This window comes from Schistocerca nitens, chromosome 2 (genome assembly GCF_023898315.1).
Source record: "Schistocerca nitens isolate TAMUIC-IGC-003100 chromosome 2, iqSchNite1.1, whole genome shotgun sequence".
Classification (NCBI taxonomy): domain Eukaryota; kingdom Metazoa; phylum Arthropoda; class Insecta; order Orthoptera; family Acrididae; genus Schistocerca; species Schistocerca nitens.
In genome coordinates this window covers 463,577,810-463,604,160 of record NC_064615.1, presented here as the reverse complement: position 1 = coordinate 463,604,160, position 26,351 = coordinate 463,577,810, and the positions used below count along the sequence as shown (strand labels likewise).

General features: G+C 37.2%; 2 protein-coding genes across 2 annotated transcripts in view; one reads left to right on the top strand and one right to left on the bottom strand.

Moving 5' to 3' along the window:
- LOC126236355 (UPF0193 protein EVG1 homolog) overlaps positions 1–6,443 on the bottom strand; it is a 333,107-nt gene extending 326,664 nt beyond the window's left edge. The window contains exon 1 of the mRNA XM_049945586.1: positions 6,430–6,443. The gene's annotated coding sequence lies outside the window, so the exon portion shown is untranslated. The remainder of the gene's footprint in view (positions 1–6,429) is intronic.
- Positions 6,444–19,812: 13,369 nt separating this feature from the next.
- LOC126236353 (phenoloxidase 2-like) overlaps positions 19,813–26,351 on the top strand; it is a 173,536-nt gene continuing 166,997 nt past the window's right edge. Inside the window, exon 1 of the mRNA XM_049945583.1 lies at positions 19,813–19,906. Within this exon, the coding sequence (XP_049801540.1) occupies positions 19,826–19,906 (81 nt within the window). The 5' untranslated portion in view covers positions 19,813–19,825. The remainder of the gene's footprint in view (positions 19,907–26,351) is intronic.

Below are 26,351 nucleotides of genomic sequence, written 5' to 3'. Positions count from 1 at the left end.
CACGATCAGTAGTCGTCCAACCTTCCACAGAATCAGTGTGGCGCGCAGGTCTCCGCTTCCCCTTCGCCATCAGTCTCACTCGTTCTTCAGGCACAATATCGACGGGATTACTTGCTGCTGAAGTGCTTGGACACCTGCTCTCCTGTTCTGAATCTTTCAGAAGAGTAGTATTTGCAAATAAAATCATAATTACATACTGAGAGTTTTTTCAGTGAAAATCTGAACAAAAATTATACATGTTTTGTTGTCAGAATTCTTTACCTGAACTGCCAGAAACTACTTCTTGAACATAGTCCACATCATCATCAGAGTCATCTACAATATCTTCCTCTGACAAATCAACATCACTTTCTTCTAAATCACAATATAACTCATGAGCAATTTTTTTGTCCGTCAAGCCACACTTCACCATGTCGATGCTACTGAGACTGCGCGGGAAAAAATCGCCGCTCACAAATCCCAACAAATAAAAAGGGAAGCACACCCTTCCACAGCATGCCCGCACCATCTAGTGACCAATACTCAAACTACAGTCCACGCAGCGCCTCCCAGACAAGCCAGAGCCGTAAGAACACACAAAGGAAGGAAGGGGAAGAACGAGAACATGCGCCCGTAAAATTACGGGCGCCGGACTTTCGGGCAGGCCACGCCTAAGTGTTAATTCTGCATCCTGACAACTTTAATGCTTCCAGAATGAGATTTTCACTCTGCAGCGGAGTGTGCGCTGATATGAAACTTCCTGGCAGATTAAAACTGTGTGCCCGACCAAGACTCGAACTCAGGACCTTTGCCTTTCGCGGGCAGGAAGTTTCAACTTTAATGCTGTTGGGATGTGTAAATTGCCAAAATGAGCTCCTTGATTAGTTTGAATATGTGTTGAAATTCACTTAAATCTTAAATAAAATTTACACTCAGTGTAAAAGACTATCAGTGGTGTTGGGGGAGTGAAAATGAGAAGACGGTAACATAAAAATAATAAAGATAGTGAATAAATAAATAATCAGACAATGCCAAGGAATCAGATGATAATCAAGAATACAGACACAGTTAGTAAATAAATAATCAGGCAATGCCAAGGAATCAGATGATAATCAAGAATACAGACACAGTTGGTTGAAGGAAATTTTAAATGTGATCAATTGCAATTGCTTCACAATAATTGATACGTATAAGAAAATGAAAGCAACCAGTAAAATGAACAAAAAGGAAATGTTAAAAGATCTGGTACCTGGTTTTCTAGCCATTTGACTGCATCAGTACCAGCTTGAGGTATAACTCTACTCTGGTTCTGAAATGTGGAGCTGAGACACCTTTCAGATACAACAGGGCATCCAGAAAAACTGATCAGTTAAGTAAAGCAGGCCAAGTGAAGTCACTATCGCTTCACTGTGGTGAGTGAGCACTCCATCTTGTTTTGGTTTCTGTGCTAAAGTGCTTGAGAGAGGAAAACACTATCTGTCCTAGTTCACATAAATGGCCTTTGAATCAGGTTCTCTGTCTCACTGATCTCAAATCTTTTGTAGCATTGACATATTGAATAAGTACTCCTGCACTCTGAATATGTCTTCTCACTTACTAGTGCATAGTCGCCCTAATGACTTCAGCTGTCTCTCTATAACTGCAGCTGTATCCCATACTGCATTTACACTATGCAGTTCAATGCTCCAGATTGGGCCCTGGCACAAAGGTCCTCCCTTCTTCGAAGAAATGCAGCCTCCAGATTTGTATCTTTTTACATATCTGGACAAAACACATCTGAAAATGTTTTGAGGTTCACCTAATAATACAAATTGAATACAAGTTTTTTTACTTTCCTTCTTACTCTAATTTAGAATAAACCACATGGATAATTGCCTGTTCCTTAACCTAAATTATTCTACATCATCAGATAACAAACTAGTGAAGTAAATTACTGAAACTTTTCATTTTTGTAATTTATTTGGTCCTGTTGATTACAAATTATACAGCCAGTGTACAAGTAATATAGGACAAGTCAATTTTTTATTTATTTATTTATACATCTGTAGACACCTTGTGTTGTATGGATGTCGTCAAGTGTATACATGGAATGAGTATATACATAATAGTACTTCTGGTAGTACATATTTCTATGGTGCAACTTAATCGTTTGTACACAAAACAAATACACACCAATCTTAGTTACAAAGAAATATAAATTTACAAATGTATTCTTGCATGGATTACACAAAACAAATACACACCAATCTTAATTGCAGATAAATATAAATTTACAAAGGTACTCTTGCATGAATTGAGGTGAACACATGTCATTTACAGTATTCTTTGACAGTATAGTAACATTTAACTGCTAAATAACTTTTTGCAGCTTTCCTAAAGGCATGTATTCCAGTTTCATCTTTGATCTCCTCTGGAATCTATTATACATTTTTATTCCATTAAATAATAAACTATTTTGGATTTTTGTTTTGTTTTTTCGTATGAGATGCAAATGGTGGCAGGATCTAGTCCAGTGTTGGTGTATAGATCTGTTTTGTGTGTACTGGTCAATGTGTTTCTTTATATATATCACAGTCTGAAAGATGTATTCACATGGTACTGTCAAGATTCCCATGGTTTTGAATAAATCAGTACAGTGAGCTCTCTTGCTGCCTTTTGTTATTATTCGTACAGTCCTCTTTTGCAGCTTGAAAATTGCTTGTATGTTCTGCACATTTGTACCCCAGAAGGTTATGCCATAACTAATTATTGAATGCACATATGCAAAGTATGTAGTCTTAGCACATGAACTATTACATACTGACATAATTATCCGGAGTGCATAGCAAGCAGTAGCAATTTTCTTTTCTAGTGCTGCAATATGGTCAGTCCAGTTAAGCTGTGAGTCAACATGCATTTCTAGGAATTTTGTGTTTGTGACACAATCTATAAGTTCATCTTTAACTTTTAGGCCTATGCTATTATGCTTTTATTTTTGTGGAAATTAATACTGTTTGTTTTTTTAATATTGAGGGTTAATTTGTTGCTTAGTACCCACTTGCATACATGATCGAAAGTTTCTTCAGCTTTGTCTCTCAATTTGTCTGGTGACTCATCACTGATAAGGATGCTGCTATCATCTGCAAATAGTATTGCTTCCCCGTATTTGACACTCTGGGGAAAATCATTCATATATATTAGGAAGAGTATTGGCCCTAACACACTTCCCTGAGGGACTCCTATGTTAATATGTTCTGGTTTGGAAATGTGTTTTGTCAATCTGCTGAACTTGGTTTGTGAGATCTCTACACACTGTACCCTATTTTCCAAGTACGGTTGAAACCAATTATTTACTGTTCCCCTTATTCCTAGTGCCTCCATTTTGTTTAGTAGTATTTTGTGGTCTACCGTGTCAAATGCTTTGCTAAGGTCAAGGAATATGCCTGTTACATGTTCACCTTCTTCAAGTGCTTCTAAGACAAAATTTGTGAAGTGAACTACTGCTGAACCTGTGCTTCTTCCTGGCCTGAAACCAAACTGTTCTTTACACAGTAGGTTGTACTTGTTTAGGAAATCCATTAGTCTCTTTTTCATTATATTTTCTATTACCTTGGAAAAGGATGAGAGTAATGAGATGGGCCTATAGTTTTCTATATTTTCTGGATCGCCTTTCTTAAATAGAGGCAGGACTTCTGCACATTTTAAGTATTCTGGGAAGCAGCCTGCAGTGAAAGATTCATTTATGATGTGTGCCAAAGGATGTTGTATGCTGTCAATGCAGTCCTTCAGTAAGCACACTGGCACTTCATCTAAACCTGCTGATGTTTTATTCTTTAGATTCTTCACAACCATCCTTACTTCTTCTGTAGAAGTCGGTAACAGTAACATTGAGTTATCCATATAGTTCAATTTTTGTTCAGGCTGTTTTTTGCCAAACTTTTGCTGTAGCTTGGTAACAACACTGCTGAAGTACTCATTTACAGTATTTACTAGTGTATTTGGGTTACGTATAATAGCACCATTATGTTTAATTTGAATGTTTACTGTTTTTAATTTTTTACTGTTTGTTTCCTGTTTGGTAACAGTCCAGGCTGCTTTAATTTTATTTTCTGCCTTTTCTATAATACTGTCATTGTGGGCTTTTTTTGCATCTCGTAATACTCTTCTGTATATTCTTTTGTATGTGTGGTAGTAGTTTAGGAAACCAGGATCACTATGGTAGTTTTTTAACCTGTTCAGTTGTTTGAGTGTTGCAGAGGATTTCCTTATTCCTTTGGTCACCCAGGTATTTCTTTTGTGTGAGTGTACTGCAGTTTGCACCTTTGGGAATGCTTCATCAAATCTGAGTTTAAATAGTGACATGAATTTAGAAAATTTCTTATTTACACTAGTTTCAGCATACACTTCTTCCCAAGTTATACTGTTTATTTGCTTGGCAAATTCTGATCTGTTTGGTTTGGAGAAAACCCTTCTGTATGTGTATGTTTTAGTTGTATTGTCTATATTTATGTTTAATTTTAGGATTTGGCAGGAGTGATCAGAAAGGCCAAGGTTATCTACAATAATTTCACAACTTTCTTTATCTATGTCTGTGATGATGTGATCAATTGTTGATGATGAGTTTTTGGCTATCCTCGTGGCTCTGTTAACTAATGGTGATAACTTATGCGCAATATATTCAAAAATGAGTTACAGAATCTATCTGGGTTTTGTGTGTTTATATTTAAGTCTCCACAAATGAGAAGCTTCCCTTTATGATTCGAAGCCATGTCTAGAATCTGGATTAGTTTTGCAGTGAAAGTATCTATATCACCACTGGGTGAACGGTAAATACATATTATAGTTAACCTTTGTGCCTCATCTGTCTTGCTTATCTCTATGGCTGATGTTTCTATGTGTTTTTCCTCACTTGCAGAATTAATATAATTTCTAATTTTATAGGCAATTCCTTGCTTAACATATATACATGATCCACCACCTCTAATGGTGGTTCTACTATAATGACGTGCTAGTATATATGAGTTTAAATTTATTAATGTTATTTCAGTTCCTCTACACCAATGTTCAGTAATGCATATGACTGAACTGTTTAAAGTTTGTAGTTCCACTTCTAATTGTTGCACTTTGTTTCTGACAGATTGTATATTTTGATGAAAGACTGAGAAACGAGCACAGCTTACCTTGCCTGTATCTTTTGTTTGCATTTTGTTGACAGTGACTGATGCTTTGCGCCGGTTTGTCCCAGTTTTTTCTCCTCTTGGTGCTGAACTATAAAAAATCCTCCTTTGGAGTGATGTACTTTCTTGTCCTCTGGCTCCTTCTGATGGGGTGTGGTTTAGCTGGTGGCTTCTCCATTGGTACTGTCGTTTCTGGTGCTACTGCTGTTGTTGGCTTTGCTGTTGTCTGTCCCACTGTTGCTGGGTCTCCTGTTCTTATTGTTGGTGGTGGTGGTGAAGGTTCTGCTGATATCAGTTCTGCTGCTGACGAGATGACTGCCCTTGTTGATTTTTCTTGCACTGTGGAATGTTCTATTACTGATAGTGGTATAACAGTTGTTTTTGTGTTTAGTTTTAATTCCTTCATTATCATGTTCGCCAAATATTCTTTCCCAATACTGTTCAAGTGTAGTCCATGTTGTGTATGGAATCTACGACCTATATTATTTATATTAACACATTTAACATTTTTAAAGCGTCTACAGATTTTGGCAAACTGATAGTTGGCTTTTTGTATTTCTGTATTTACACATGATTGGTTATCCAGATCGTGCCGATGTGGTGTATTCACGATTATCACGTTTGTATGCGTGAGGTTCTTCAGACACTGTTTAAGATAACGTGTAGCATTTGCAGTTTCATTTTTATATACATCGTTTGAACCTCCGATGAGTATTACACAGTCTTTATCGTGTAGATTTTTAACCTCTCTAGATTCAGTCGCTTTTATTATTTTCGCTAGTGGGGCTCCCGGTTTTACTATGCTACACAAACTTCTATTAGTTCTCTCTTTAATTTTCTTTGCGAGTCCACGGCCATGACTATCTGAAAGCATGAGTATTTTATTATGCGAGTTATCTGTTACAGTGTTTTCGTTTGAGTGTCTGTTTGTATCGGTATTTTGTGACGTACTTCAAGGTCATTTTGTACCAGTATTGTCTCATGAAGTTCATACGACACTTTATCGATGTTTAGAGATTTTTTGATGTGTTTAGACTGTTCACTGGTGGTTTTAGGCCTACTATCTTGAATGTTTTTCTTCCCAAGCGACTCGTTTTACCATCGCTGTCTACAATTGCGAGTACTTCAAACGAGTTTTCATGCACGAAATTAACGTTGCGGCCATTGTTCACACGATTTAACGCTTCTTGTTTGTTGTCTTTAAACGTAGCTTGGTTGTTTTTAAACGTATCTTTGTTCCAGTTTTTGGAAGCAGGCGAAATGTTTTGCACCGAGTCCCGCATGTAGCACTTACCTTGTTTTGATCGGAGATCATAATTTTCTTTCTTGAGCCATGAAATTTCTTTACGAAGCACTTCGACAATTTTCTGTAGGCTGATAATACGTTCATTTAATTTTGTTGTAACACCATTATCATTCACATAATGACTGTTTTTCACTACGGAGCTGTAATTCTCGCGCACAGGAATATTAGGCCGGTATTACACTATCAAATTTCTTTGTCAAAGATTTGATCAAAGATGTGATCCAATATTCCGTCCAATATATTTGACAAAGATCTTTGACGTAGCGCTACAAGGGGTATTACCCTGTCATTTTTCGTCAAAGTTCAAGATGGCTGACAACAACTTGTTATTAACCGCAGCAGTTCTACGTACTCCAATTGCATTGTGTGCACATGCGGAAAAGAAGTGGGGGGAAAAAATGGAACCATACATACGAGGTTGACAGTCTTAAAAGTCCTGGGATTACAACTTGATAATAAATTCAGTTGAGAGGAGCACACCACAGAACTGCAGAAAGGCCTTAACAAATCTGTATTTGCAATTCGAGTGTTAGCAGACATAGGCAACATAAAAATGAAAAAGCTTGCATACTTTCATTCCATAATGTCATATGGGATAATATTTTGGGGTAAATCTTGAAGTCAAACAAAAGTTTTCAAGGTCCAAAAGCGTGTAATACGTATTATTTGTGGAGTAAATTCACGGACCTCCTGCAGAAACCTCTTCAAAGAACTGGGTATACTAACTACTGCCTCTCAGTATATTTACTTCTTAATAAAATTTGTCGTAAATAATATCTCTCTTTTTCCAACAAACAACTCAGTTCATACATACAATACCAGGAACAAAAATGATCTGCACAAGGACTTAAAAGCACTTACTTTAGTTCAAAAAGGGGTCCACTACTCAGGAACACTCATCTTCAATAATTTGCCAGGAAACATAAAAAATTTAGTTAGAAATAAAGATCAGTTTAAAAGGAGCCTGAAAGACTTACTACTGGCCAACTCCTTCTACTCCATTGGCGAAATTTTTAATAGAAACAAATGATGTATTGTATTTATTCATACTATTAGTATTTTTATTTCAGCTTAAAAAAATCGACATGTTCCACATCAACGAGGATCTCCTCAGCACGGATCTATGGAACGAAAAACTAATCTAATCTGGGTGAAGCCGTGGGTTTTACGACGACACGATAAAAGCATTCAACAAAACTTGTTATGTGAGCTTACAGTGGAAGACGTCAAGTCGTACATCAATTACTTAAGAATGGATGAGCATACATTTCTGTATGTGCTCAATGAAGTGTATCCTCATATCACAAAGCACAATTTTCACTTAAGAACTGCTACATCTTCAGAAGACAGGCTCACTATAACACTCCAATTCCTTGCTACAGGAGAGGGTTATGTTAGGTTAGGTTAGGTTAGGTCAGGTTAGGTCTCCAATCTTCTTAATCTATTTTTGTATTCAGGGTGCCTCACGTTGTAAAGCGCCTCATCAGCTTCAGACATCTCTATTAATTCTGTAGTTGTCGGCACACACCAATTGTATTTACCGGCAATGGTTATAAAAACACTACAGACGACAGAACGCTGCAGCGATGCTAGCGCTCCGTGTGGTAACATATCGCATTGCAGTGAACAGAAGACAAGCGATTTCTTTGATCAAATATACGGCCTCGGCCTAGATTTGATCAAATATTGGACGACATTTGTCAAAGATCCCTATTACACTATCACAAATCTTTGACAAAGATATTGGACAAAGATATTGGACAAAGAAATTTGATAGTGTAATACCGGCCTTACGAACACTTGAATCTGTCGCCATGTTGATGCAATTGCAGTAGTACATTAACATTTATACATCACATTGTACAGACATTGGTTTATTTTACAAGAACAATTACTTGCATGCAGTATTAAAGCCTGCATTATGCCAAAAACAGTTTAAGTGATTGTTTAAAATAGTAGAATAAGTGACAGTGCATATTTTTATGCTACTGGCATATATAAGGAAATAAATTTTCTTCATGGTCATGGTTTGAATGAATTCAAGTTTTAACTGCATTCCTTAAGAAGACGTTTAAGTGAATTTGAAGAGAGTGGAATACATGGGAGTTCACATTTTCTCATAAGGAAACAGATAAATTTACATTTTATCACCACAATTTCAGTTAAACTACAAGTAACAGCATCACACTTTATCTTTAAGGGAGTGCTTTTCTTAGGCAGTTTCCCCCACTCTTGTACATCATTCTCAGCTGATTCTGTTAATCAAACATTTCAAAGCAGATTGTTCGATTCAGCTGTTCCACATGCTTAGGATTCCTCCTTGTTTATCAGGCAGCTTCTCATTTAATACTTTCTTGGTTAATCATTATTTGCTAAGGGTAATCGAGTCAATTGGTAACTGATGAACTGGGAGTTCACAAGAGCGGGTGGTTTCCTGGTTGAGGGAGATGCATATTAAACAAACCAAATTCAGAACCACGTCAGTATCAGAAAGTAAGATGCTTAAGGTCATGTGTTATCACATTGACTATCACAATAATACTGTGTTTGCCAAAACATTTACTCAGTGCATATATGTCCATTCTGCGAGGCTATAAACTCATGAATATAGGAGGCCTGGTTTTAGGGTGTTGTTTAAGTAGTTGTAGATCAGGTTCTGGATTGGCAACACATCTAATGCTCTCCTTGGTCAATACAATGAGTGTTGGGTCATGTTTATTATGGTTGTTCTAGTGATGGTAGCTGGGAGATGGAATGTCATACCCCTATATCACAGGTTGTGCCATTAGCTGATATTCCACTATCCTGTAATGTCAACCTCGTCATTCCCTTGGGCCTCCTTTGTTTGCAAGAGTTCACTATCACTAGCTTCTGAGTAAACACAGAGTAAAACCAAGACATGGCCACCTTTTAAAATTACATGTGTGTTGTCACAATATCCCTCTGGCACCTCCCTCTCCCCCAAAACGGGTGCAGTAACATCAGAATTATCGTACTAATTCTTGATGATATCAGTCTTAACACCACTTGAGGGAAGGAATTGCATCACTCTTCCTCCCTCCCTCACAAGGCAAGACACAAATTATTCACTTCTAAATCGACATCAGATTACAATATCATGCACCTGTTCACTTATAAACTAAACGTTTATCACAAAAACTTAACAAAACATAACTCCCACTACAATGAAACAGTGGTAACATTATCGTGTGCTTTACCCATAATCCTACTTTGTACTTCCCACCAAATTGGTATCTATAGTCATCATCCAAGAGCATAAGCCACCCCTCATACCTTCCACTCCTCAGTTTACACTTTTGTTTCTTTCATTTTTAACTATAAGTTTCCTTGCTGGTAGTGTACTCATACTTGTGGCAAAATGTAAATGTATAAAGTACTCTTAAAAGACTTAATGTGTCCTACATGTACAATGGAAGTTCTTGTCAGTCACAATAACCTCACATTGATGGATGATGTCATTTCCATGACTTGATTGGTCCTTGATATATGCAAGGATTTTTTTTTTTTGTTTTACCCTTCCATTTTGTAGGGATTCACCAGCAGAACACATTGACTGTTTCTGTATGCGGGTGGTTTCACATCATTCCACTTGCCCTTGCCACATGAGTTCTTTTGAATTTTGATTTTTGCAACCATTTCCTCAAATTCTGTAACATCTTTGGAATATTTTTCAGTGACTCTCCAGTTTCTCAACTTTTGCCTTAATCACTTCAAATGGTGATGGCATCTTTCTACCATTGCCACTCATATGGTGAAAGCCCAATGCAATCATGTACTTTAGAACTGTACACATGTACAACACAGGGTAAGTAAACATCCTAATTGTTGTGATGGCTGTTTACATAATAACTTAACATTTTGCTGACAGTCCGATTGATGTGTTCCATTCTTCTGTCTGATTGAGGTCAGAAGGACTATTTCTTAGATGACAGTCCGATTGATGTGTTCCATTCTTCTGTCTGATTGAGGTCAGAAGGACTATTTCTTAGATTTCAGATTCACAACAGATGGTGGAACTGCTTAATCAGCTCAGACATGAATTTAATGCCCTGGTCTGTTGGGAATGTGAAACTTGAATAACCGGTTACCATGAACTGTGCCGCTATGCTTGATGTCAATTCAGGATTGCAACCATCACCATGTAATATGAAAAGTGGTCTATGTTGGTTAAAACATGGCAGTTACCCACCAAGGTTAAGCTCAGTCGACCCAAAAATGGCAATTTCTAACATTTCAGGTGGATTGGAGCCTCTGGTAATCTTTGAAATGGCTTGCCATGATGACTGAGATTGGCACATAGTATGCAATACCTCAGATACTGGTCAGTCCCCCATTTCCTTTTCTTCCACCAGTATTGCTCAGCTGTTTGATAGCAGTTGTTTCACACATTCCGTGATCTGCTAGCACATGATGGTGCACTGTCTTCGATACCTCGTTCTTTCAAGTTGTGTGTATCATAATGTGTGGCCCAAACTTCATCATCTTAAATGACAGCCTTCTGTGCATTGTGAAGCATAGCTGTGTCTTGAATAACTGGTAGTCTGTTCCAGTGCTCTGTGCCTCCTGCCACTCTGCCAAGTGCTCATACAGCACCAGTCTTTTTGATCAAGCATTTGGCATTGCTTTTTTCCCTGTCAGGTTTCTGTACTACCTCCTAAATGAATTCATTCAACCTTAATGCCCAATGAGTTAATCTGCCTAAAGGATCTTTCACTCCTAATATCCACATAAATGCCACTTGGACCATTATAATGTTGAATTACCTCCCATACAGGTAACAACAGAACTACATAATACCATATGTGACACTCAACATCTTTTTCACCATTATTGAGTAAATCCATTTGGCTTTATTCAACTGCCTTAATGCATGTACTATAGGTGCTCCTTGCCATTTATGCAATGACTCAGATTGCATCCAAATATCTGGTTACTTGCACCACAGAATAGGTTAATTTGTTTTTGTAATTTGGAAATATTAGTACTGTGCTAGGTTTAGCACCTCTTTCTATTATTCAGGTGCAGTTTGGCAGTGACTTTTCCATTGGAATTTCACACCTTTCAACAAATGAGTTAAAAGTTTAGTGATTTCAGCAAACCTTTTGACAAATTCTCTGTAATAATTACACAGGTGTAAGAATGACAGAAATTGTTTCATTCAGTCTTGGCTAATCACACAACCTAGATAATTTACCTCTGTGGACGCAAAATTACAGTTTCAATAGTTAAAATTACACATGCCAAATCCAAAATCTTAAACACTTGCTCTACTCACTGCACATGCGCCTCTAAATCTTTAGAAAACACAATAACATTGTCTAAATATGGTTTTAATCTAATTAACACTCCATCAAATAATCTATGGAATGTGGCTGGCTCATTCTTAAGCCGACAAACCATCCTTTGATGTTGGTAGCATCCCCATGGAACAGGGAATGCAGTCCTCAGTAGGTCTTTTGGTGGCACTTCCAATTGGTGATATCCACTCTTTAAATCCACTGTGTAGATGTATTTATTATATTATTCTGTGTTGTCCATCACGTCCATTGTATTTAGTGTAGGATGCGCATTTGTCACCATTCTTGTGTTCAGATATTGATAATACAACAAAACCTGTATTTCTCCACCATATCTGATGATTTCTTTGGCATAATGACAACGGATGCTCATCATGGACACTCACACTCCACTGAAAAATGCTATCTTTCAGGTGCCGATTGATGGATTTCTCCATTAACAGTTGTAAATCCCGAGGTATTTTGTATGGATTCTAATGGATTGGGGAATTATCCCCTGTCAATGTTTCATTCTGTTTCATTTATTAACGGGTAATGGTGCACTACAACATGAGCAAATCTGTAAATTGTATTAGTAGAGTTTCAGTGTCCAACTGTTTTCTTTTAAATACTGTAGTTACATAACGCAAATTCATCGATGGTTTGCTTCTGGCAATACTGCTTACAGGAAAATTAAAGAGACCTTTGGAGAGAAGAGAACCACTTTGTATGAACATCAAGAGCTCAGATGGAAACCCAGTTCTAAGCAAAGAAGGGAAGGCAGAAAGGTGGAAGGAGTATATAGAGGGTTTATACAAGGGCGATGTACTTGAGGACAATATTATGGAAATGGAAGAGGATGTAGATGAACACGAAATGGGAGATAAGATACTGCGTGAAGAGTTTGACAGAGCACTGAAAGACCTGAGTCGAAACAAGGCCCCGGGAGTAGACAAGATTCCATTAGAACTACGGATAGCCTTGGGAGAGCCAGTCATGACAAAACTCTACCATCTGGTGAGCAAGATATGTGAGACAGGCGAAATACCCTCACACTTCAAGAAGAATATAATAATTCCAATCCCAAAGAAAGCAGGTGTTGACAGATGTGAAAATTACCGAACTATCAGTTTAATAAGTCACAACTGCAAAATACTAACACGAATTCTTTACAGACGAATGGAAAAACTGGTATAAGCGGACCTCGGGGAAGATCAGTTTGGATTCCATAGAAATGTGGGAACACGTGAGGCAATACTAACCTTACGACTTGGAAGATCAGTTTGGATTCCATAGAAATGTGGGAACACGTGAGGCAATACTAACCTTACGACTTATCTTAGAAGAAAGATTAAGAAAAGGCAAACCTACGTTTCTAGCATTTGTAGACTTAGAGAAAACTTTTGACAATGTTAACTGGAATACTCTCTTTCAAATTGTGAAGGTGGCAGGGGTAAAATACAGGGAGCGAAAGGCTATTTACAATTTGTACAGAAACCAGATGGTAGTTATAAGAGTGGAGGGGCATGAAAGGGAAGCAGTGGTTGGGAAGGGAGTGAGACAGGGTTGTAGCCTCTCCCCGATGTTATTCAATCTGTATATTGAGCAAGCAGTAAAGGAAACAAAAGAAAAATTCGGAGTAGGTATTAGAATACATGGAGAAGAAATAAAAACTTGAGGTTCGCCGATGACATTGTAATTCTGTCAGAGACAGCAAAGGACTTGGAAGAGCAGTTGAACGGAATGGACAGTGTCTTGAAAGGAGGATATAAGATGAACAACAAAAGCAAAACGAGGATAATGGAATGTAGTCAAATTAAATCGGGTGATGCTGAGGGAATTAGATTAGGAAATGAGACACTTAAAGTAGTAAAGGAGTTTTGCTATTTAGGGAGTAAAATAACAGATGATGGTCGAAGTAGAGAGGATATAAAATGTAGACTGGCAATGGGAAGGAAAGCGTTTCTGAAGAAGAGGAATTTGTTAACATCGAGTATAGATTTAAGTGTCAGGAAGTCGTTTCTGAAAGTATTTGTATGGAGTGTAGCCATGTATGGAAGTGAAACATGGACGATAAATAGTTTGGACAAGAAGAGACTAGAAGCTTTCGAAATGTGGTGCTACAGAAGAATGCTGAAGATTAGATGGGTAGATCACATAACTAATGAGGAGGTATTGAATAGAATTGGGGAGAAGAGGAGTTTGTGGCACAACTTGACAAAAAGAAGGGACCGGTTGGTAGGACATGTTTTGAGGCATCAAGGGATCACAAATTTAGCATTGGAGGGCAGTGTGGAGGGTAAAAATCGTAGAGGGAGACCACGAGATGAATACACTAAGCAGATTCAGAAGGATGTAGGTTGCAGTAAGTACTGGGAGATGAAGAAGCTTGCACAGGAGAGCTGCATCAAACCAGTCTCAGGACTGAAGACCACAACAACAACATACCGAGATGCTGTTCATTTTACTTTCTTTTAACAGTCATTCATCCAATACCCTGTCACACCACATCAATAGCATTTTGATTGGCGGTATTTTTTCCAGACGCCTGCCACATATCTGCATCTGTAGCGCCTGACCTCTGAGGAAAAAAAAGACTGCATTTACCCTACACCTGAGTAGCTATGTCTAATTTCTGTAGCTGCATAGCAGCCTTAATGGCAGCAGCCAAAACCTTTGAATTCTGCATCTGTACTTTTCTCGATCCATCCCGAATGGAAGTCCTCTGAAACATACGTATAGTGCTTTTTGTTCTGCTTTTTCAGAATAAATGTATCCAACCCCGCATTCTGTGTCAACTTACACGTTTCTACATTTATTTTCATCATCCTACATAAGAATGCTTCCACCACCTCATGCCATTTCTGGAACATCCTGTTGTGTTGTTCCCTTAAGAATATAGCACTATTCTGCTTGCAAATAACACTGAAAGAGTCCTTTTTTAAGATGTTCAAATGTGCATATTTTATCCAGTCCCTCATGATACATGACATGCATCTTTACCTCACCCACAAATCATAACCACATCATGTGCAGATGTACTTCATCTGGCCAATTACCTGGAGTATCAGCAGCTTAAAATGAAGACCGACATGTCCTGTGATGGTTTACATGCAAAGAAGCCAGAAGACTAGCCCAATAGGATCCATAGAAGAAACAGGTACTCTGAATGAAACTGTTGTCTCTATTGACTCAAGTGGTTATGCTGTCAATGCTCATTATCCACTGTTAAAGTATCTACCAGACTTTGTAATGTGGCATTTTTTTCCGAAAGTTTGTGCATGAATGTACAACTTCATCCTGCATTGTCATTTCTCATGTTTCTGGCAGTTATGTAACCTCTGTCTAAAAGGACAGTATACTTAAAGTACACTGCACAACATCAAAGCAAGGACGGCTACCACAAACACTTGGGTAGAGAACAAGAAAAATGGCATTAATTCTTATGACGGGTCATAGCACATCAAGATTCAGAACATTGATGTGCCTCATGCCAATAATGTCAGTAATTCCTACATGTAGCTTGTACTGCCTTCATATGCAGCAATTCGTGATGGACCACAGTAAAATATTGACATCACACTCGCCATAAACAGTAATGTTTACAATTTCTTGTAAAGTAGGACAGATCCACAGGTTCCTCAGGTCTCTCAAACTGTACCCATAAATTCCTATGCACCCATCCTATCCACTATACACATACATAAAAGCTAGTTACAACATTGCAGGCAGAGTGTCCTCTTGATCTCTGACAGCAGCTGATGTAGCTACAGACACTTTTGACACCAGATTGTTGGAGCCAGGAGGTGACCCCAACAGTGATGGAGGAAATGCCACCATAAGCAGGACCACCTGGGCTACAGCATGTGTAGACAGCATAATCTGCTGAGGTCAGCAGGATAGCAGTAGCTGACAGAGACTGCACATGATGGCCAATGAACGGCAGCTACATCCAGGCTGCTTTCCCATTTTGAGCTATGGAATGCAGCACAGGGGAGGATGGTCTCAAACAGTTAGCCCCAAGGATGATTGCTGTCAAAGGCGTGTTCCCAACTTGGGAAGTGGTCAACATGGACCAAAGTGCAGCAACAGGGTAGCCAGGCAACTACCAGTCTGGACTCAAACACATGTCCCACCAGGGATGTGCACACCTTCAGGAGGCAGTGACCCAGTAGGTGACTCAGTGATGTGAAGACACCAGCTGGACCGCATACAATTTTCTGCTCAAGCAGGTGCCTATGACTTCTGGAGTCTAAGTCCAGAACAGGTGACTGGTTGCATCACCACGTGCTGTGAAAGGTCTTCATCCTGAAGTTGGAGACTGGCACTGGTTGCGTGGATCAGTATCACATGCACACTTGGATACTGTCTTAGAAACATTTAGCATGCTGAAGGAGATGGTCTGATTCTAGCACTATTTATGCAAAACATGCCAGCTAGTGTTTTCCTCTTGCCAGTTCTGTAACCCAGAACGTGATTGAAGTTAAGGTGCTCGCTTGACTCTGTGAAGCAATAGTGACCTCACCTGGCAGAGATATGCCAGTATATTACATGTATGGATAATGTTGTACTCATCCATCACAGGTGCAAATATTTAATTAGAACTTCTCAAAGAATCAATCTGATAATGTAAATGACCACGTTTATCAGTGGGACTACACTTCATACAAAAATGTCTTTGTAAATAATTTTATATCTTCCTTTTTTGTAAGCATATACCACTTTCTGTTAAATACCTTTATATCACATTTGTGTTGTGTGTCTCCTGGATGAAAAGGGACTATCCCGTAGACTTTTAATAACTTGTCTACATCATGTAAGAAAAGCATTTTGCTGCCCTAAAATAATGAGGCATCAACTTGATAAAATTAACATTTAACAGGTGCCCCATTGTTTATGCTGCTGTGGACCACTGATAATTGTGACCCACACTGCCGATTTGCTGCGATGGTGGAACATTTGTGAATCACTTGTCAGGATCTCCTCCATGCAACATGAAAAAAGTAGAAAACACCAACAGTTTAGTACAAAAATCGTGGAAATAACTTTACATATTTAAAGCATATACTATTATGGCTTACCTTATGTCATTCAAGTTGAAAATGAGGACAGTGCTGGTTACCAGTTTGGAGCACTACAAGTGCATGATCACCATACTGATGTCGCCTCACTCCATATGGCATGCAGTTCAATGCTCCACACTAGGTCATGTTGCAACAGCTATATATATTTTAGAACTATTTACATGAAATGCGGACAGTTAAACTATACTTCATCAGTCCTGCAACATTACATAAATGACCATGTTGCATGATGGAACATATTTTCACATTCCTCTTAGTGAAAACTAACTTTAGGATCATCTACAAGCAAATTTGAAGCGTAGAAAAGTAAAACATTTATGTATTGCAGAATTTTTGCTGTCTTGAGATCATCATCCTGCAGTACGAAGACTGAATTTCAGATCTATTTCTTGCACTGGACAAAATTTCTTATTTTCTATAATGTTCTGTATTTGTAATACTACTATAGTTCAATTCATTTATCTTGGCGGCTCGCGCATGTCCGCCCAGACGCGGGAGATTGCTGCATTGCCAGTTGCACACGACGCACGCGCCAATAGAAGCAGCGCCATAGTATAGCATAGTTCACAAGCTTACGTTTAGGGGGGACCGCGCAGTTCATGAAGTAAAGCCACCACGGCCGCATTAACCCTTTCGCTGCTACAAAGACGTGCTCCCTGCATTCCGCGCTGTGCGCGATTTTGTCACTCCACTGCTCGCCTGTGCAGACACGTCGTGTTCCGACTGCTTTGACACTCTTATCATTCGATTCCACAAAAACTATTTGGCCCAAAAATTAGATTTTTACATGGCTTCTTGACTGATACCTTCCCCCCATAAATGACTTAATTTTGTTTCGATGTTCAACGCAGTTATTATGCAGCATTAAATATTGTAAACCATTGCACGAAATTTTGAAGAGTTTGAGAGGTATAAGTCCATAGAGTATACTTTCCGTATCGTCGATTTTAGTTGCCACAATGTTGAGAATGAAATGTGGACAAGATACCTAAATTTCATATAAAATTACTACATGTAATGCTGCATAATAACTGCGTTGAACATCGAAACAAAATTAAGTCATTTATGGGGGGGAAGGTATCAGTCAAGAAGACGTGTAAAAATCAAATTTTTGGGCCAAATAGTTTTTGTGAAATCGAATGATAAGTGTGTCAAAGCAGTGGGAACACCATGTGTCTGCACAGGTGAGCAGTGCAATGATGACAAAATCGCGCACAGCGCGGAATGCGGGGAGCATGTGTCTGCAGCAGCGAAAGGGTTAATGAAGAGACAAAGCACTAGAAATTTCAAAAAAAAAAAATTGCATTCAAACGAATATAATTAGTGAAGTAAGGCACTTAGATATTGTTTTTAAATAATGAAAATATTAAGCAGCGCACAAAGCCCAACAACCGTTACGCTAACGCAGCTCCTCTGACTACAGAACGCCATGAGGACTATAACACGTCACGCAAAATACTGACAAACACTGTTGGTATGACTATGAATTACTCACGCTTCGTCGAAGTACAATAGGAAATAGACAATTACCGCTGTTCTTTATTGCGAAAAAGCGGTTCGTGAGATTGATACAGACACCTTTCCTTGCTATCGCCTGAGTTAGGAGTCTTATTGTTTGTTTGGTTTAACTAATTAATAGAATATGAAGCAATTGGTATAAAGAATGCTTTTTCAAAACTTTCTATAAAAGAAAGTCTGCTATCAAGACATTGATTTTGTTCTATTACTTTATTTATGACTGAACGTTTCTAAAACTGAAGACACTCGTCCATGTTTTGCACTGCAGTCGAGATCTGGCAACGTCGTTCTCTGTTCATTGGCTGACTGTGTTTTGTGACCTCAGATGCGCAGTACGAACCTAAACTCGGCCGCCAACAAAAATGACGCGCACTTTAGTTTGAGAGGGTTAATCCTCCATCTCCAGGCATTGAAAAGCGGTCAGTTACAGCCCCATTGCAAAAGATGAGCTTCTGGCCTTCAATTTTGTGATACTAAAATGTCTGAAGGTGAAAAATTGATGCTCTGAAACAGATGGCATGATTAATATGGAACATTGTAGTAGATGTTTTTGCTTACAGGATTTCATTACTGCCATGAAGATGTTGTAATATGGACAAACTTATTATCTGTTTCTTGCTTTCTTGTAGGCCATCAAGTACAGAGAAAGGGTTCAGTCGAATATGTAGAATAAGAGGCTGCAATATAATTGGTTCACTAAGGAAATCATACTATAAGACAGTGTTAGGATATGGTGGTATAGAACTGGAGTATCAGGGGCTTATGGCGACCTACAAGTATTAACTAATGTGTGTGTGAAATTTAGTAAACAAGCACTACAGAGCTTAACTGGAGACCATGTAACTCATAATGTTGCGTGTTTTTGGCCCTTTGTATTCAGTGTTTCCTGATGGTGATTCACATCAGTGACACCTCATTAAACCAAAATGCAGACTACTACAAATACTCAATATATAGCTGTATATCTCATACTTTCTGACTACCAATCATCTGTATGTAATAATAATATGACAACATTTGATACAGAAATGTGATATTTTTTTTCAATATATATAGTAGTGACATGTTAATACAAGTTGCACATTACACAAATATATGTGAGTAAGGGAAGTCTTAAGATAGAGAAAGCCTTCTGAAATAAACAGATTAATTTAATTTACGAACTTATTTGCTATTGGATTTTTGTAGTCAATAAGATATTTATGACATATATACTAGTGATAAAGAAGTTAAAATTATGCTGGCAAAAGTTATGTTGTTCAAGCATTGGTGCACAAATTAACTGTATCATGAGATATAGTTATGAACACGATAGTATGTGTTATTCAGTGTTTCCTTTTTTAACATAGGAGTGTTAGATGATGAAAAAACAATCTTTTAATATAGTTTCCATTTAATGGATTCCAGGCAGAGAGAATATCCTTAAAACCTAGACAGAGACACCAGGACTTTCAAACAGACAAATTACAGTACATCCCCTCACTGATGGGGCATATGAATGAACCTGTATGCCTTCCAAAGGGAAGACATAGAAACATTGCATTTAAAGTGCCAAAATATTATTTGGTAAGTTATGATAATTTTATTTAAATATCTTACTAATTTGATGAATGAAATACAACATAATTTTCTAATTTCTGCTGCATATACAGTGAATGCTATTTCAGCTATTATACCATTTTCAAGTGATCCTGCAATAGTAATGATTGTAAAATTTTTTATATGAAGTTATAGAAGCATATGTTGAATGGCTTATGTTGGCATTGGTAATTACTTGCCATGCACTTTAGGTGTTCAATACAGCATTCTGGAGTGCTTTGTTGAGATGATTCTCAGTTTTTGTGCTGTCAGAAATGTACGTAGAGAGCTCACTTTTTTATTTGCACCTGTGACTGTTTGATAGTAAAGCTTACTCCTCCAGTGCATATATGTTTGTAGATATTACATTATAATGTACATTTTACAATCTACAATAAGAACAGGATATCCAAGATGTACCTACTGTCAAATAAAGATACGTAACTCCTATGCTTACCAGGACTCCTCTGCTAATAAGCATGAACAACATTTAATAAAAACATTAATTTCAGTATCTTCTTAACTTTTGCTGGGTGAGACTTACTATTTTCCTCATTTATCATTATTAAAATGTTGTATGTACTTTTATCTGTTGTTATTTTCAGTTTACTTTGTTCTCAAAAAATAGAGAGTGATATGCGTGTTGTACTTGTTGCCTTTCATAGCTGTTCAATGAAATGCTTTGTTACAAAATAAGCATGGTTTGTATTTACAGTAGGCTACATAAAAAAAGATATGTGTTAATAGAGGTTTCACTTGTCAGCTGGAATTGGTTTGTATTTTCTTCCTCTTTTTTCTTTGAAGCTTCTTGTGTAACTTTTTCTACGATGAGTCGCTTGGTGAACTTCTCAGTGATGTGACCAACAGTAGTCCCCCATCATGTTGTTGTTCCAGCGGCCTTGGTAGTGTTTTTCCATCACTTTAATGTCCTGATGATAATGCTCTCCTTGCTCCTCACTATCATCTCCCGTATTGTCCAGGAAGTAATCAAGGTGACCGTTCAAAAAGTGAACTTTCAGGCCATTAAACATCCTAAAGTTTTAAACTTGTTTAACATTATAGCTATAATAGAAACATATTCTGGGTCTTTTTCATGTTCTAAGAACTTTGTAACAACTTGCTTGAATGATACCCATGCTACTTTCTCATTTAAGGTCATTGTGGATTCAAAGTTCACATCAAATATCAATTTTCTAATGTCAGGTCTGACAAAGATGCCTTCTTTTAGTTTAGCTTCTGAAAGATGTGGAAATTTTTGGCAGAGATACTTAAAACATGGTCCATCTTTAGGCAAAGCCCTTATAAACTGTTTCATTAGGCATAACTTTATACATAGAGGTGGTAGGAGTATGTTTTTTGGATCTACAAGGTTTTTGCGTAGAATGTTCTTCTCACCAGGTTTTAAAAACTCCCTCACAGGCTAGTTCTTTTTGCATCAGTGTTGATGCCTAGCCCTACTGTCCCATTCACACAAGAAACATGGAAATTCGGTAAAGCCACCTTGCTGACCAAGGAGCATGCATGTTACTTTTAGATCGCCACATATCATCCAACCATGAGCAGAATAGCCTATTTTATTTAGCACTATTTCTAGGTTTTCATAGCTTTCTCTCATATGTACAGACTGTCCAACAGGTATGGATGCATACTTGTTACCATTGTGTAATAAAACAGCCTTTCAACTAGTTTTGGATGAATCAATAAACAGCCTCCAGTCTTTCTTTTTGTATTACAATGGAATTCATCATCATCTGGTTCATGTATATCAGATCGTACATGGGAAAATACTTCTGTTGGAATAGAATTTAAATCATCTGGTCGTTCAGGAAACGGCACATCTACACCATGCCCTATTGGTCGGATGGGGACCAGAAGGTTAGGGTAGCTTATTACCATCTTGTTTTTCGAATTATTACCTGTAATATCAACACTGAAAAAGTAGCAATCATCAGAAAGATTTTTGGCTCCCTCCATATCAAAGGAATAGCAAATCTCAAGTCTTTTTCCTATGCAGCACCCAAGATTTATCTTGATCACCAAGTTTAGATCCAAGGTATGATAGATAAACCTTTTAAACAAGTCTGTAATGTTTCTTTGGTGTTTTTTAATCGCAAATTCAACACAAATATAACAAAAACTGTCAGCAGAGTTTTTACAATCATGAGCACATATACATTGTACAGGAAACGGGAAAGTGAGGTTAGGTTAACAGTAAACAAAACACCATCTGTTAACATAAAAATAGAATCGACCTTTTTTTGCCAGCAAATGTTTTTCAGCAGTGCTAGCAACGTCATCTACATTCATTACACCTCCTTTTTAATTATTTTAACGATATAAAAGCCGTTAAATTCTTTAAAAAATCGCTTTATTTAATAAATCTAACTGCAAAATGTGAAGAAATGGTGGGTGATACAGTTTTTTAAGTATCATATTTGGATTTCCCACCATAAAAAACATAAGAGTAAGGTATTTTCAGCAAAAAAGTTTTTCCATCATTGGCCTATGTAATTATTACTTACTCCTAGGAGACTAATACTGTTCCTACTTCTGTTTAATTAATTTTTTTGCTTTTATTCATGTGATCACTGGAGAATCATATTATTGTCTATCTCTTATCAACATAAATGTTACATAGTCTATTTGAATGTCAAATATTGCCTATTTAAGTTCCCTGTTCTCTTTTTTCCTTATGTTTCCATGGCTGTCTTCGACCATAGATACTAGTAGACTGGCCTTGCTGTGCAGAAGCTGTAGGGCTGGTGTGGCTCCAACATAAACCACGTGACTGTTGGCAAAACGTGGCGGGATTTCAAATCAGCAGTCATCCCATGTTTGTATCGTATTTCTCAATTGACTGCCAAACGCTTCCAACAAAAATTACTTTTTATTTGCGAAAAATTATGCCAGAACTACATTTGACCTGGATTTGTTGACAGCACCATTTATAAATTCAAACAAATACATCGAACGCCACTCTGGTGCGCAGCAGGACGAAATACCATAAACTATCAATGAAAGTAAAATGTCGTTAAAATTCTTTTAAACAGTAAGAGTGGGCTCGTATCAAAACTTTAAACATTGGATTCGCCGTGTTTTGAGCTCTAGTCACTTATAAAAGAAAATGGGATATGGGAATTATGTCAACTATAGGTGCCAAAATTGTCGACTTTAGGAGCAGGTCCATTTTAGAGTATCAATTTTAGGTGTACTTCAAAGGTTCATTTCCCAATATTTTTACAAAAGTTTAAACTATCAGTTTAACAAAAATGATATTTTAGATGAAAGGTGAGACTTTAATAATTTGGAGCCTACATTTATTTAATAGTATTAGAAGGTAGAAAAAATTCTCTTCATATGTCTACTATAGGTGCTCTTACCTTATTATAATCTCACTTGAATATACAAATCCTTCCTACCTGTGGGCTATTAAGTGCCTCAAAATGAATAATGCGTATACCAAATTGAATATTGTGCACCATAGTAAAAGATGTCAATTATGACTCCGGAAACACCTATAAAATTTCAACTGAAACAGTCGTTACAGCCCTCAATTTAACCAGGGCAGGCCATAAATTAAAAGTTCCAAGAGACTATGCAATGATTTAAATTTTTTACAGGTATTTCTTCACAGTTAATGAAAACAATCTCAAAGAAAACTCTTTTCAAGGTTAAAACACTGTTGTCAACTTCTGTCTTAAGATAGTCATTATGTGGGGAAACAAACTACAAAATAATCCCCACAATGAACTGTGACAGTATATAATTTTTAAGAAAACTATATAAGGGACACTTTCCACTCCTAATATTGCAAAACTGTACTGACCACCATCCAGATTAAGAGCTATTTTCCAGGGCACAAACAGGTTAGAGCTCATCTGCCAAAACAAAAACATTTGGCAGTCTCTCAGTACAATAAGAATAGGGGCTCTTATTTTAGAAAAATAATGCCTGTACAGTGATCTGATTTTGTTCTGACACTGTGTGGGATCATGAGGAAATTTTTCCTTACCTCTGCATAACAATCATGTGAGCATAAATCAAATAAAACTCCCCTTTAATTACATATTAATGATTATCATTGCAGTTTGTGAACAATTTGAATAGCTTACTACAAATGCAGCAGAAGACAATTAGTCAACCTAGAGCTTAAAAACTCACTTTTTTAACAGAAATTTTAGGCTTACCTTAGGAGTAACCTTTAAAGATAGGAAAAGTTGTTCTTACACTGAAAAGTGAGGTTTATTTTCTGCAGAGTTCATAAACTGCCAATGCCATGCACAATCTCACATTTTCATGACATTTTGTACCAAATTTTGGAAATTTTTGCATATGAATGAAATATATATACCTGTACTTGCTTCACTCAAACAGCATTCTGAATTTCTTATTGCAAGCTCATGCGACAAATCCTTAGTACCTGGTGTCTGTAGTGGATGCATATTGCCAGAGGTGAACACTATCCATTGCAGTAACAACTGAGGTAATAGAAATACTTTTGTGCTTGACACTCCAATGATATTTACAAACATGCACTGCCAACACCATTCACAATCTCACATTTTCACTAAGTTCCTTAGCAAATTTTGAAAGTAGTTGCATATGAATGAAATATATGTACCTGTACATGCTTCACTCAGAGCCTACTGAATTTTGTATTACAATCTCATCTGACAAATCCTTACTACCTGGTGGCTATTACGTATCTATAGCAGACACATTTTACCGAAGTGAACACAATACAGTTGACTAAGAATCAAGAAACTGGTTTAAACTATTACGTGAAACAACTTTTGGGAGTTTGAGTTTCCATGTTGTTGTTGTGGTCTTCAGTCCTGAGATTGGTTTGATGCAGCTCTCCATGCTACCCTATCCTGTGCAAGTTGCTTCATCTCCCAGTACCTACTGCAACCTACATCCTTCTTGAGTTTCCATAGATAACACGAAAAGAAATACATGTTGATTCATTCAAGTGCTTTTCTCATTTTAAATTTATTACACTTTTTTCTCAGTTGCTGCAAGTATTTAAAGAAAACTAACATCTCTTGGGAAAAAATAGATATTCAGAAAAAATTAGCTCAATACTTTATTTCACAACATTATTTTATTTCTTACAAAATTTTATTTCACATTTTATTTCTTACAACACAATATTTTCCAACAGATTTATTTCTTAAGCCCATATTCTAAGAGGGCAGAACAATGTTTAACAGATAAAAAGATATAGAAGACACTGACAAGAGAATAAATCTACTAAAAATATAAGGGCCCAAACAAATTAACAACACAACATACAGACCTAGAAGGAACAAAAAATAAAAAAAGACAGTACATAAATATATATTCTGTTAAGAGCAAAAGAATATCTAGGTTTACATAAAACAAATGAATCCAACTGGTCTGAAAACAGAAGTAAAGTCCAAACATATATTGAAAAAGGCTTTGTGGATGCAGTACGGGCACTTAGAAAGGCTAAGGACTCCAGATACCTCTGTCTGTACTTTATGTAGACATCAAGGTTCAAACATTATTAATAATAAACAACATAACCTTGGCAATTATTAACTCTAATGTAATAGGGATCAGGCATAGAATATTTAATGTCCCTTAAATAGCACAGTTTTTGTGTATAAACTCCTCACACAACCTTTCTGGAATGTTTCTGTCACAGTCTTTCCAAAATGGTGATTTCTAATTTTAAAATACTCAAATAAAATTGATTCAATTAGAGCATTTCTGTGATTTTCTGTGGGCTCAGAGTCCATAATATGTTCGTTGATGGATTGAAAAACACTACAATCAACATCTGCCATAGCACATGAAACAAGAACAAGCATAACATTTTTCTTTTGCAACATTCCCTTCGTCTGTTGCAACCGATAAGCTTGCTCTGCTGCTTTGCAAATTTTAATAACGTCAGCAGAAGGCGTAACTAAACCTCCCACATTCTTTCTTCTGATTAGTCCAATGTCACTGTCCACTGCCCCACACAAAGAATTTGCACATTCTACACAATGTACTGACTTAGTCAATTTACGCACAGTGAATCCTGCTATGTATGCAACAACATTATGTACATAATTTGACAGCTGTTCAAATGAGACAGCAGGAATGCTGTATGAGTGATCATGAGAGACTGATGCCACATCTAGGCCTAACTTCTCTGAATTACAATTGATAACTGATGTAAATGGGTTAGATTACATCACATCCAGTCCAGAAGATACACTGATAATGGAACAATCTGCAGTATCCAAAGTAGATCCAAATTCTTACCCTCTTACCTGCTGATGGATAAGCAATCGTTTGTAGGCTGCTTTGAATTGAGCTGCTGTGGGATTGTTGTTATCACCACCATATCTTCTGATTGAGCTGAAAAATGTCTCTATATGGTTCTGTAGCAATTTATATGTAAGCAAGAAATTTAGTTTTG